The sequence below is a fragment of the Pseudophryne corroboree genome, chromosome 12 (assembly GCF_028390025.1).
Source record: "Pseudophryne corroboree isolate aPseCor3 chromosome 12, aPseCor3.hap2, whole genome shotgun sequence".
Classification (NCBI taxonomy): domain Eukaryota; kingdom Metazoa; phylum Chordata; class Amphibia; order Anura; family Myobatrachidae; genus Pseudophryne; species Pseudophryne corroboree.
In genome coordinates this window covers 100295501-100307633 of record NC_086455.1, presented here as the reverse complement: position 1 = coordinate 100307633, position 12133 = coordinate 100295501, and the positions used below count along the sequence as shown (strand labels likewise).

The window sequence follows — 12133 nt, the reverse complement described above, 5'->3', positions numbered from 1 at the left end:
CATAATCCCCGATAAGTGTCACTTATCAGTGTTAACTGGATAGCTCAGGGTCGATCTATTAGCTGTGGTAAATTACAGCAGTTAACTGAATACCGTCCTGTACCTCATTTGACATCCTCATGTAGTGTTAATATATCATGTACCAAGTGGCAGAACTGTATTTGACCCTGTTTTCTCTATTTGATAATGATTCAAAACGCAAGACGCTCCTTCATACTGGAAGACATAAATTTAAACAAACATCCTCCTGCCATCTGTAGCTGAAGAAGTACCTATTGGAGAGTTTACTTATCTTATGAAACTCTGGAAGGTGGATTACCATAATGAAATGGACTTTTGTGGACGGGAGGCATTCAATATGCCGGCTGTTCGGATCCCGGCGCTCAGTATACCGGCGCCGGAATGCCGCCAACTATTCTCCCTCTTTGGGTGTCCACGCAACCCCTGGAGGGACAATAAATAGCGTGGCGCGCATAGCGCAACCACCGTGCCCGCAAGGGGCTCTTTTGCGCTCACCCTGCTGCCTGCATGCCAGCGGTCGGGATCCCGGCGCTGGTATGCTGGATGCTGGGATCCCAAGTGTTGGCATAACGTACTACACCCCTGTGGACATTTAATTTAATATGTAAGGTGTGTGCTGCAATTTCATGTACCATAATATAAGAATTAAAAGAACAAATGTCTACAATTTTTAGAAATACTTTCATTGTAACTTCAAACGTCTCAGTACTACACACATGTCATTATAATTTCTTGAAGGCTTTGAAAAAAAAAAAAAAAAAAAAAAAGGAAAAAATTATAACTTAAAATACAAAAATGTGCAGAAGTGTGCATGTTTGCAAATTCAAAATAGTCAATATTTTTAATGGAATATATATATTAAAAAAACTTTCTATAATTAAGGAATCTAGGCAATTGCTAGTATAAAATTTTAAACACTAGAGGAGAAACAAACTGAGTAATCATTTAGACAAACCTCACAAATTGCTTAGGTGCTAAATTGTTCAAACTAGTCATTGTAACATAAAATAAATGTAAAAACCGTCAACATATTACATCACTTAAAGCTGCGTTTTAAACTCTGGTACATTACATGTGAAAATATATCATAATGTTCTTTCTTGAATGGTTAAGAGCAAAACAACAAAATGTCAGTTAGGGAGTCAGGTGTTCCTGCTCTAAATAAAGAATAAATTACCTTTTAAAAAACTTCACCTTTCCCTAAAACCCCTTGAAAATTATAAGTGAATGCACTTTAAGTTATTTTGGTAACAAAAATACAACCAAAATTTAAACTGATTTTAGAAAGTTCATGAAAAATATTTGGAACAAACAAGAATGAAATCACACACAATGTTAAAAGTACTGTTGAGACACAACTGCTACTAGTATTTTTAAATAAATATATATTTTTTTGCCATTATTATCTTTGACAACAACATAGGCTTATTTTGAAATAACTTGCAGATTCTGAGTAGATTGTGGTAATTCTTGCTACTCATAAATGAGTGATTGAAAGATCCTGGCATATATTTACCGAAGAAGAAGATCAAGAGCAGAGTATACATTTTGGCACAGAACACACAACTCATCTTAACCTTTCAAAGCTGTATGGACTTGCCATGTTTTACACTTTAAAAAAGTAGACATAGGTCCGGGTGTACATTAGTATTGTTTGCTTGACATTCAATAAAGTGTTCAATCCATGTTTCATTTAGAGGCTAATCTTAACATAAAAAAAAAAAAAAATGGACTGAAATTAGGTGACCTGATAAAAATATAGTTTTACTTATCACCACATAGCGGATCAGGTAGCAAAGCTGGCAATCTGGTACTAGTTAGCAATACCAACAGATCGGCTCTCTTGTTTGATTGTGCCTTATTTAACTTGTTATTAAATAAACACTATATAAACATTAAAATTGAACAGGGACTGAACGAGTATGAGGAAGGATATCCTGGTCTGAAAATTAAATGCAAGTAAAACTTTGAACTTTATTCATATCATTTAGTTCCACCAAAAACTAATATTTTATTAGAACATAGTGGAATTAGCCATCTAAATGGTATTATCCTACAAAGGTCACTTTGCCAATATGTCCTACCTATATGATCATTAATCTCCTAAAATAAATTTGAAGGGTAATTATCACCATGGGCTTCAGTAATTAAATAAAAAAAGGCATAATCTCACTTGCCTAATAACTTTTACACTGGATTCCAAGTTATCTATAGTAGATTTTTCTAAGAGTAATCTAGGGTCACAACAGTGTCAGGATTTTTTAATTCAATTACTCTAATCTTCCATATACCCCTAAATATCTTGCCAAGGTTAAGAATTGTTACAGCTACAAAAACAAAATACTACAGTATGCCTCATGGTGCCAGACTTGCAAGAGTGCCTTTATCTAGAAAACACTGATATTCTAGTATTGTAGTTGGTCAGTTTAGATTTATCGCATAATTTTTCCAATTTTGACAATATCATTTAATCTAATAATCACAGGAAAAGAGAGCAATGCTCTGTACATAGAACCTCTAGCATCTGGATCAATCACTTCTTTGGTATCATTAAAAAAAATAATATCCAAATTCTCTCTGACTACATAGAATTCTTATAACATTAAATATTATTCAACATTTTATTCAAATATTTGTGTCCCTGCAACCCTAGTTCTCATGTTTAAAATTGGGAATTAAAACTGAAAATGCAGAATTCAAATTTAAAATCTGTGATTACAGCAAGAGTACGAAAACAGTGTGATAATTCAATCTTTGAATTAGTGCAAGCTACAGAGTTTATCTACCAGTTATTCAGATTTAATTTAATGTGTTCAGGTATAAATGTCCTTTGGTTTTTTGTGGGTTTTTTTTTGTTAATTTGTTTTAATATTAAAATTGAATAGCTGGTTCTTCTGATAAACAAAAGTATATCTAGATTGTATACACATAAGGCAAATGGCAAATATATCGAACAATCAGGTAGCAGTTTCTTGGAACAAGAGTAATGTGATTGGTCAGTTAGTGAACTTGAATAAGACAGTATCTGGAAAAAATTTAGTATCATCACACAGCAAGCCAGTACTGGTTACATGTATTACATTTACCTTGTTCTACTACTTTCCACCTTACACAGAGAAATGGGGACAACTGCTGCGTAATAAAAAAGCGGCTCGTCTCTACACACTATTCAGTAACCAATTAACTTTTCTTTCCACTAAGAGAAAGGCCTGAAAAACAAGCCAGTCTGACAGCTAAGATAACTTTTTTTGTTTTTTAATCATAGAGAATACTGAAAAATTATTTGGTTGAATGCAAAAAGATTTAAGATGAAAATTGACAAGAGTTGATATCTACTCAGGGGTTGACATAAATGGGATGAGATAAATTGCTAACAAATTGATAATTTAATTGTTGGGGAATTACATAAATTAAGTTAATAAAAGAGGGAATGCTCAGACTGCAACAGGTCATTCTCAACACAAATGAGAAAGGCAAAAACAGAAAATGAATACAAAACCTGTCTAACCTATCAGAAGTAATGACACTTCTGCCTGGGGTGTAACAGGGACCTGTGTGACACATTAAGGCATTTGGACCAAGCTTGGGCCAATCATGCACTAACACACATCGCACATTCCTACACTTCCTTGCAAACATGACTCCTGACCTGATGTACTGGCTTATGTTTCCCCAATTTAGATAGAGATATATATATATATATATATATATATATATATATATATATATATATATATATATACATATACATATACACACACACACACACACATATATATACATATATATATATATACATATATATATATATATATATATATATATACACACACATACTTTGATATATATATATATATATATTTATGTTATATAAATTTTTTCGCATTTTTATTTTAAATTACTGCTCATCTCTAACGAAGTGCTGTGCTTTTATCTGCTGAGTACTGTTACCAGTGTCTTTTCCTGAATCCAGAGCCAAGAGGCTACTACAAGAAGTTCCCAACTCCCCTCTGTGCTTGGGGATGCTGTTGGGACGATATCTGAAACAGTCTTGGGCCATAGAGGCCTTGTACTCTGATGCCGCTTATGCATGTCAATGTGTCCTTCGGAAGCTGCAACTACTGAGGGTTCTTCAGGATACGACCATGTCTGAAATCATACACATGTCGGCACAGGAATACTAGCGCTGGGTCGGTGCTGTCTGCAACCCTGCGATGTACTGGGGTGCAATACTCTTCAGAGGGAGGGACAATCAAGGCCTTCCTGTTTGAACAGCCCTCCTTTCGACGCTTTACCAAGGCACAAAATCTAAAAGGAATTGCACAGTCAGAGCAATATAGTTTCTCTTTAAAGATACATAATTTACTTAAACTGTATGCATTGAAAACTCATTTAAAAAGAAAAACAACAAAGACTACACTTTATTGAAAAGTTGATGTAAGGAAAACACATGCATCTGGTCTATCATTTTGCTGAATGATATACTAAACTTCCATTTAATTAATATATATATATATATATATATGGATATATATAGATAGATATATAGATATATATATAGCACGGCAGTGCCACCTCATTAGTATTCTGCTGCTCTGTCCCACCCCATAACCCTGTCCCATCACATCCTCCGGCTCCCACTGCACAGTCATGTTGGAGATAGAACAGACCTTAGAGAATTATTACATAGATGTATTCCCCTGTTCTGTACACCCAAGTTAATAAATGAAAATATGTAAAAAACAAAAACAACAATAACATACCCATACAATATGCATCCCTGAACAATTACAGAAAATAAGAAAACTATACTGACAAAAATATATGAAAAAATAACCTATAACATAATCATATGTTGCTGAATGAATTATATCAATTACAAATACACCAATTTCCTGGTTAGGATTCAGCTCAATATGAAATCATAGTGGACAAGATTTTCCTGAATCATGCACTATTTCTAAATATTCATTTTCATACTGAGCAGGAATTACTTAAATCATTTTTTGATAATGACTTTTAATAATTGGATTAAAAAAAACAAAAACTGTGAAGTGCCCACACAAAAATCATCTTATATCAGCCCCAAAAATATTAAAAACAGTCCACAACAATAAAAACAAATCCACACAAATAAAATCAAACATTCCCCGGACATTGTGTTTGTTCCACCTTTAGCTACAAAAAAAAAAAAAAATTCATACCCACCATTCACAATCCAGGGCTGAACTAAGTAATTTGGCAGATGTAAAAAAAAATAATTAGTAACAGTGGGTCCAAACCTGGGGTGTCCTAATACACAAATGGTCTCCACCCAGCTCACAGCCCCAGATGTACTTATGGAACATAACTGAATGTCTGGGGGGATTTTTGATTATTTTTTTGTGGATTTGTTTTTATTCTTGTGGACTGTTTTTAATAGGTTTTTTTGGGGGATATAAACTGATTTTTTGGAACTATTTTTCACTAGTGTGCAGGTTATTAAAGAAAAAGAATGCTCGCCATAGATCCAGTAATTACAACCTACATTAATGGTTCTGGATAAAAGATACCTTTTTGTGAACAAGCAGATAAATACTAGGAGAGTGTATTACCTATAGAGAGCTGAGAACAGGACTAGTTTATTATACATAATTTGAGGTGATTTACCAAAGAAACCTTTATATGAATGTTAGCGACGGTTATCTTTTTTGCAGAAAATGTGTTGTATTCGCATCGCTATGCGAATAAGACGCACAAGCAGACTATGCTAATTAAAATTATATGCAGCATGTCTATATTCTGTGTGCTACCATGGCTGTATCAACTGGTGTGAATACCAAGTCCGCTTGTAAGTCCTGTGTGTGGCCGCTCTGCCGCTATAAGTTTTGAGTGATGCTGCAACTGAGCAAACAGGAGATCAAGGCTGGTGAGCAGTGAGATGGAGGCAGCAGTAGTACAAAAAGGCCTCTATTGACTTGTTTAGCTCCTATTCAGGAAGTTTTTCACTCAAACTTACATCGGACTGGCTCCTCCCCCCTCCCTGTGGACAAGCATCAGTGGAGGGTGTGTGGCTGTTAGAGGAGGTCCTCGCTACACACAGAACTTACAAGCGGGCTTGCCATTCACACCAGCTGTTATCGGCTGTTCACGGCAGCTCTTCCACTTCCGTGGTTGAAATGCTGTAAGATCGGGCACAGTGAGACCCGGCCCGAAGCAGCCGTGTATGCAGGTACTATACCTTTAATTTGAGCACAGATCGGCATCAGAGTCTGCACACTGGAGAATATTCTAGTGGAGAACCATACAAACTAATCTTATGAATTGCTGTGATTTTATACTACTCAAATGAGTTCTTATTACAATTGATCCAGCATAGTCATACTGTAGTTCTATGGAGAATATCTATGGAGCTCTGACTGGTTATCTTCTGATGAGCAGTGTTTAGTAGGAGTGTATAAACCATACATCCATTACAATACTTTGTAGTTATATAGGTCTGTGCATTTGTAAATTTGTTACTAACTTTTTATCCATTACTGGCAGCATTATCGGGAATTTGTTATTGATATTAGAGATTTTATATTGTGTGTGTTTCTACAATAAATGTTTATATGTATATATATATATATATATATATATATATATATAGAGAGAGAGAGAGAGAGAGAGAGAGAGAGAGAGAGAGAGTCAGAAAACGCCCGTATCTAATTGGGCCATCAAGCACCATTACTTAATACAGTATATCTTTTTCACCATTGCAGCGTAGTTTTTTCTTTCACGCTTTTTAATAATTACTATGTACTGCCAGGTGGCTAGTGAAATTGATATTAGCAGCAGCATATGGTGATGATCTACTGACCGATCATTATACACAGCTACATTATACTAAATATAAATCTACAGCCACTGGTTGCCCAGCACCAGGATTTAGCAGTTTAGGCTTTACAGACAGCTGAAATCCATTTTTCTTTATCCACATACGAAATGCTACGCTACAGTTTTTCTCTAGGAAAAGACTGTAATGTAGCATTTTGTATGCAGCTACAGCCCAGTCACACACAGAATATAGGAAGCCACATATCATTTTGATCAGCAAAAGCTGCTTGTGTGTCCTATTTGTGTCGCTTTGCAAATATGATGCACTTTCATGGAAAAAGTTGCATGAAAAGACGATTGGCGCTACAAAGTCACGCCACAGCATGGTGTGACTAGAAGGGCTGTTTAACGTGCAGGGAGGCTAGACGTAAGTGGACACATTGTACATTTTATTTTTAGTTTATTCTTTATATTATTCAATTCTACATGCTAATGTTATTGTACCAATTGCGTTTATTTGTCCCTACGTATGCAAGCAATTGAGACGTTCTGGAGTGGGTTTGATTTTTGCCATACAGTGATGTTTTAGGCAGAGCTCCGTCCCAGTGCACACTGCACTACGCTATCACTAACCCTCCACCCCCCTTCCCACCACAGCATCTGTAGCTTGCGGACAGCTGTATGCTGAATTTAAAAAAATATATATATGTGCCCTCCAGCGGGATTTTCTCCTCCCAAAAAATTGCAACCACATCTTTTTAATTAAATACTACCGGTATGAGAAGCAAGCATACCCACGGTAATTCAAAAACAGACGCAAGGTCTGTGGATTTTTTTTGGTGGGCAATATCCTGCACTTAACTGAATATGCCTCAGAGTCTTATCTTGCATACCTGCTCCACTGAGTATTAACAGTCCTGTACTGAAGCAAACCCCCCTTTTTTCCTACATTCACTATTTTACTTAAATGCTGTTGTGTATGGTTTGCACTTTCTTTGTAGGGTCATTTAGATTCTATTTACAGTGCTGGTTCAGCTGTGCTTCCCAAGTGGTGAACTTAAATCAGGCCAAAAAACAATAGGACAGATGTATTAACCTGGAGAGGAGATAAAGAAGTGATAAAGCAGTGATAAGCGCAAGGTGATAACGCACCAGCCGATCATTACGGATATGAAAAATGACAGTTACAGTAGGAGCTGACTGGCTGGTGCGTTATCACCTTGCACTTATCTCTGCTTTATATCTTGTCCAGGCTTCATACATCTGCCCCAGTAGCCTTTGTTTTGTTACTGAAAGGAATATGCCTTCAAAATATATTTCTCTTAGATCCTAGAGGATGCTGGGGTCCACATTAGTACCATGGGGTATAGACGGGTCCACAAGGAGCCACTGGCACTTTAAAAGTTTAATAGTGTGGGCTGGCTCCTCCCTCTATGCCCCTCCTACCAGACCCAGTTTAGAAAATGTGCCCGGAGAAGCCGGTCACAGCTAAGGGAGCTCCTAGAGCTTCTTTGGTTTTATTTTTTTTCTAAGAGTAATTTAGGCACAGGGAGACTGCTGGCAACAGCCTCCCTGCTTCGTGGAACTTAGGGGGGAGTAGTATCCAACCCTGAGAGGTTAATGGCCACTATCTCCGCTGACAGGACACTGAGCCCCTGAGGGTGATGATCGTTAGCCGCCCGAGGCGACCGCTCACTCCCACAGCATGCCGCCACCCCCTAACAGAGTCAGAGTGAATGGCGGCAACAGGGTGGGAGCGCAGTACTGATACTGCGCTCCGGAAGGCTCAGCGGTACAGCAGGTGCGGCGCTATGAAGGGCGCCCTGGGTCAGTGCAAATACCCTTACACTGGTCACTCAGGCTATCAGGGACTCCGGTAAACGCTCCTAGCATAATACCTCAGGCCAGTATAAAATTTCAAATAGTGCGGGAAGACGCGCCATGTATGGGGGCGGAGCTTCTCCTCAGATCGGACCCAGCAGCTCACCAGCGACATTTGTAAATTCGCTGTGTAGTCTATTAAGGGTACACAGTCTGCGCCAGGCAGTTCTTATATAACTGTCTCTGGGGCGCTGTATGTGCTGGCTCCAAACTCCAAACTCTGTCTCTCTCTGAAGGTACTTGGGGGAAACTGTGTCTGACATTTTCCTGTGTGCGTGTGTGTGTGAATATGCAAATTCTCATATAACCATGTCCAGGGACTCTGTGTCTTATGCTGCAGAGGAGGTATCTTCTCCAGGAATCCGTTCCATGTACCCAGGAATATAATATCATGTCTCAGACTTCTGAATCTGAACCACAATGGCTGGCTTCCATTAAGGGAATGTTATCTCAGATTTCTACTTGGGTAGCCCATACGGAAACTCAGGTTTTAAGGAAGTCTATGGAAGTTTGGTCAGGTTCTGTTCCCTTTACTTCTAAATCCCCTAGCATATACCCAAAGAAACGTGCACTTACCCAGATTATGTAAGCCGACACGGATACAGACTCTGACACGGCAGACGGTGATGGGGATGTGCTGAGGGGGGTGGCATCCCTTGCAAAGGGTGTGCAGCTCAGGATTGAGGCCATTAGGGATGTGTTACACATTACTGTCACACCACCATGAGCAGGTTGAGGAGGCTTACTTCTCAGACAATAAGAAAACCTCGCTAACCTTCCCTGCGTCTAAAGAATTAAATGCATTATTTGAAAAGTCCTGGGAAACCCCGGAGAAAAAATTTCAGATACCAAAAAGGGTTCTGGTTGCTTTTCCCTTCCCTGAGGAGGATAGGAAAAAATGGGAAAACCCACCCATAGTTGACGCATCTGTCTCCAGACTGTCTAAAAAGGTGGTTTTACCTGTCCCTGGATCTACCGCGTCAAAAGAACTGGCTGATTGTAAGATTGACACTACTCTCAAAACCATATACACTGCTTCAGGAGTGGCGTTAAAGGCCCACTATTGCCTGTGCATGGATTTCTAAAGCCATAGTAAAGTGGTCAGGCACATTACTAGAGGACTTAGATACGATAGATAGAAGTGACATTGAACTGTTTTTATGTAACATACAGGGATTCTGCGGGTTTCATGGTAGAGTCCATGAAGGACTCCGGGTACTCTGAATGCAAGGATATCTTATATGGCTGTCTCGGCACGCAGAGGACTCTGGCTACGCCAATGGTTAGCAGATTTCACTCCTCTGGTGGCTGCAAATGCCTCACCTTCTGGAGGCCGCAGGTTCAGGGTTCAGAACTGGATCCTTCTAACCATGGATGCATGTCTCAGGGGTTTGGGCGCAGTCACTCAAGGGGAAACCTTCCAAGGAAGGTGGTCAAGTCTGGAATCCATTCTTCCAATAAACATTCTGGAACTGAGAGCCGTATAAAACGGTCTTCTCCAAGCGGCACATCTTCTGCAAAATCAGGCCATTCAAGTACAGTCGAACAATGTTACAATGGTGGCCTACATAAACCGACAGGGAGGCACGAAGAGCAGAGCTGCTATGTCAGCGGTAACAAGAATCCTCCTCTGGGCAGAAAAGCACGCAGTGGCACTGTCAGCAATCTTCCTTCCAGGAGTGGACAACTGGGAAGCAGACTTCCTCAGCAGGCACGATCTCCATCCAGGAGAATAAGGCCTCCATCCAGAGGTGTTCACAGAGGTGACAAGTCTTTGGGGCGTAACTCAAATAGACATGATGGCTTCACGACTCAACAAGAAACTTCGGAGGTACTGTTCCAGGTCAAGAGATCCAAAAGCAGTGGCGGCGGATGCCCTGGTAACACCGTGGGTGTTCCAGTCAGTGTATGTGTTCTCTCCACTTTCTCTCATTCCAAGAATTCTAAAACTCAAAGAGCCTGACACAGGCTAGGAAAGGAGTAACGTCTCAACATTATCATCGCATTTGGAAAAAGTATGTGTCTTGGTGTGAGTCCAAGAAGTTTCCTACGGTGGAGTTTCAACTGGGACGGTTTCTCCTCTTCCTACAAGCAGGTGTGGATATGGGCCTGCGTTTGGGATCCATAAAGATCCAGATTTCAGCTTTATCCATTTTCTTACAGAAACAATTGGCTGCCCTCCCTGAGGTTCAGACCTTTTTGAAAGGGGTTCTGCACATCCAGCCTCCCTTTGTGGCACCGATGGCACCCTGGGATCTTAACCAGGTGTTGCATTTCTTGCAATCAGATTGGTTTGAGCCTTTATAGGAGGCTGAGGTCAAGTTTCTCACGTGGAAGGCTGTCACATTGTTGGCCTTAGCTTCTGCTCGACGTGTGTCGGAATTGGGGGCTTTGTCCTGTAAAAGCCCATACTTAATCTTCCATGAAGATAGAGCTGAGCTCAGGACGCGTCAGCAGTTCCTTCCAAAGGTTGTGTCGGCTTTTTATATCAACCATCCTATTGTGGTGCCAGTAGCTACAGACTCTTCGATTACAACAAAGTCATTGGATGTTGTGAGGGCTTTGAAGATCTATGTGAAGAGGACTGCTCGTCACCGGAAATCGGACTCTCTGTTTGTCCTTTATGATCCCAAGAAATTTGGGTGTTTTGCTTCTAAGCAGACGATTTCTCGCTGGATCAGGTTCACTATTCAGCATGCATATTCTGCGGCAAAACTAGAGTGTCCAAAATCTGTTAAGGCCCACTCTACTCGTACGGTGGGTACTTACTCGGCGGCTGCCCAGGGGGGGTGGGTGTTGGCTTTACAACTTTGCCAAGCCGCTACTTGGTCAGGGTCGAACACAATGCTAAGTTCTACAAGTTCGATACTTTGGCCTCTGAGGACCTAAAGTTTCGTCAATCAGTTCTGCAGGAGCCTCCGCGCTCTCCCTCCCATTCTGGGTGCTTTTGTACATCCCCATGGTACTAATGTGGACCCCAGCATCCTCTAGGATGTAAGAGAAAATAGGATTTGAATTACCTACCGGTAAATCCTTTTCTCGTAGTCCGTAGAGGATGCTGGGCGCCTGCCGAGCGCTTAGTTATCCTGCAGTGGTTACTTGGTTCACTACTGCTTTGTTCTTAGTTACTGTAAGTACTGCGTTGTTATTCAGCTTTTGCAGAGTTTTCAAGCTAGGTAGCTTGCTTTGCCTCGTTTGTGTGAGCTGGTGTGAATCTTGCCCGGGGCTTTAAAAGAAACTGGTACCAATGATGATAATATAATATGCTATGTGGAGATTAAGAACAAAGAAAAGAAACCTTTCAAGGCATATAGGGATCTGTGTTAAGATGAGCACCCCCACTAAGGGAGAGAGTGTCCTCTGGCAATGAACAAATTGAGGATGGTGTGAAAAGAAACCTTTATATGAGTATTCCCTACTGAGAGGAGGTTAG

General features: G+C 39.9%; 1 protein-coding gene across 11 annotated transcripts in view; it reads right to left on the bottom strand.

Moving 5' to 3' along the window:
- Window positions 1–2628: 2628 nt before the first annotated feature.
- The window catches only part of BAHD1 (bromo adjacent homology domain containing 1), a 534426-nt gene continuing 524921 nt past the window's right edge, over window positions 2629–12133 (bottom strand). For all 11 annotated transcript variants that reach the window (XM_063947814.1, XM_063947817.1, XM_063947815.1 and 8 more), the window contains one exon: window positions 2629–4329. In XM_063947814.1, the coding sequence (XP_063803884.1) occupies window positions 4140–4329 (190 nt within the window). In that variant the 3' untranslated portion in view covers window positions 2629–4139. The remainder of the gene's footprint in view (window positions 4330–12133) is intronic.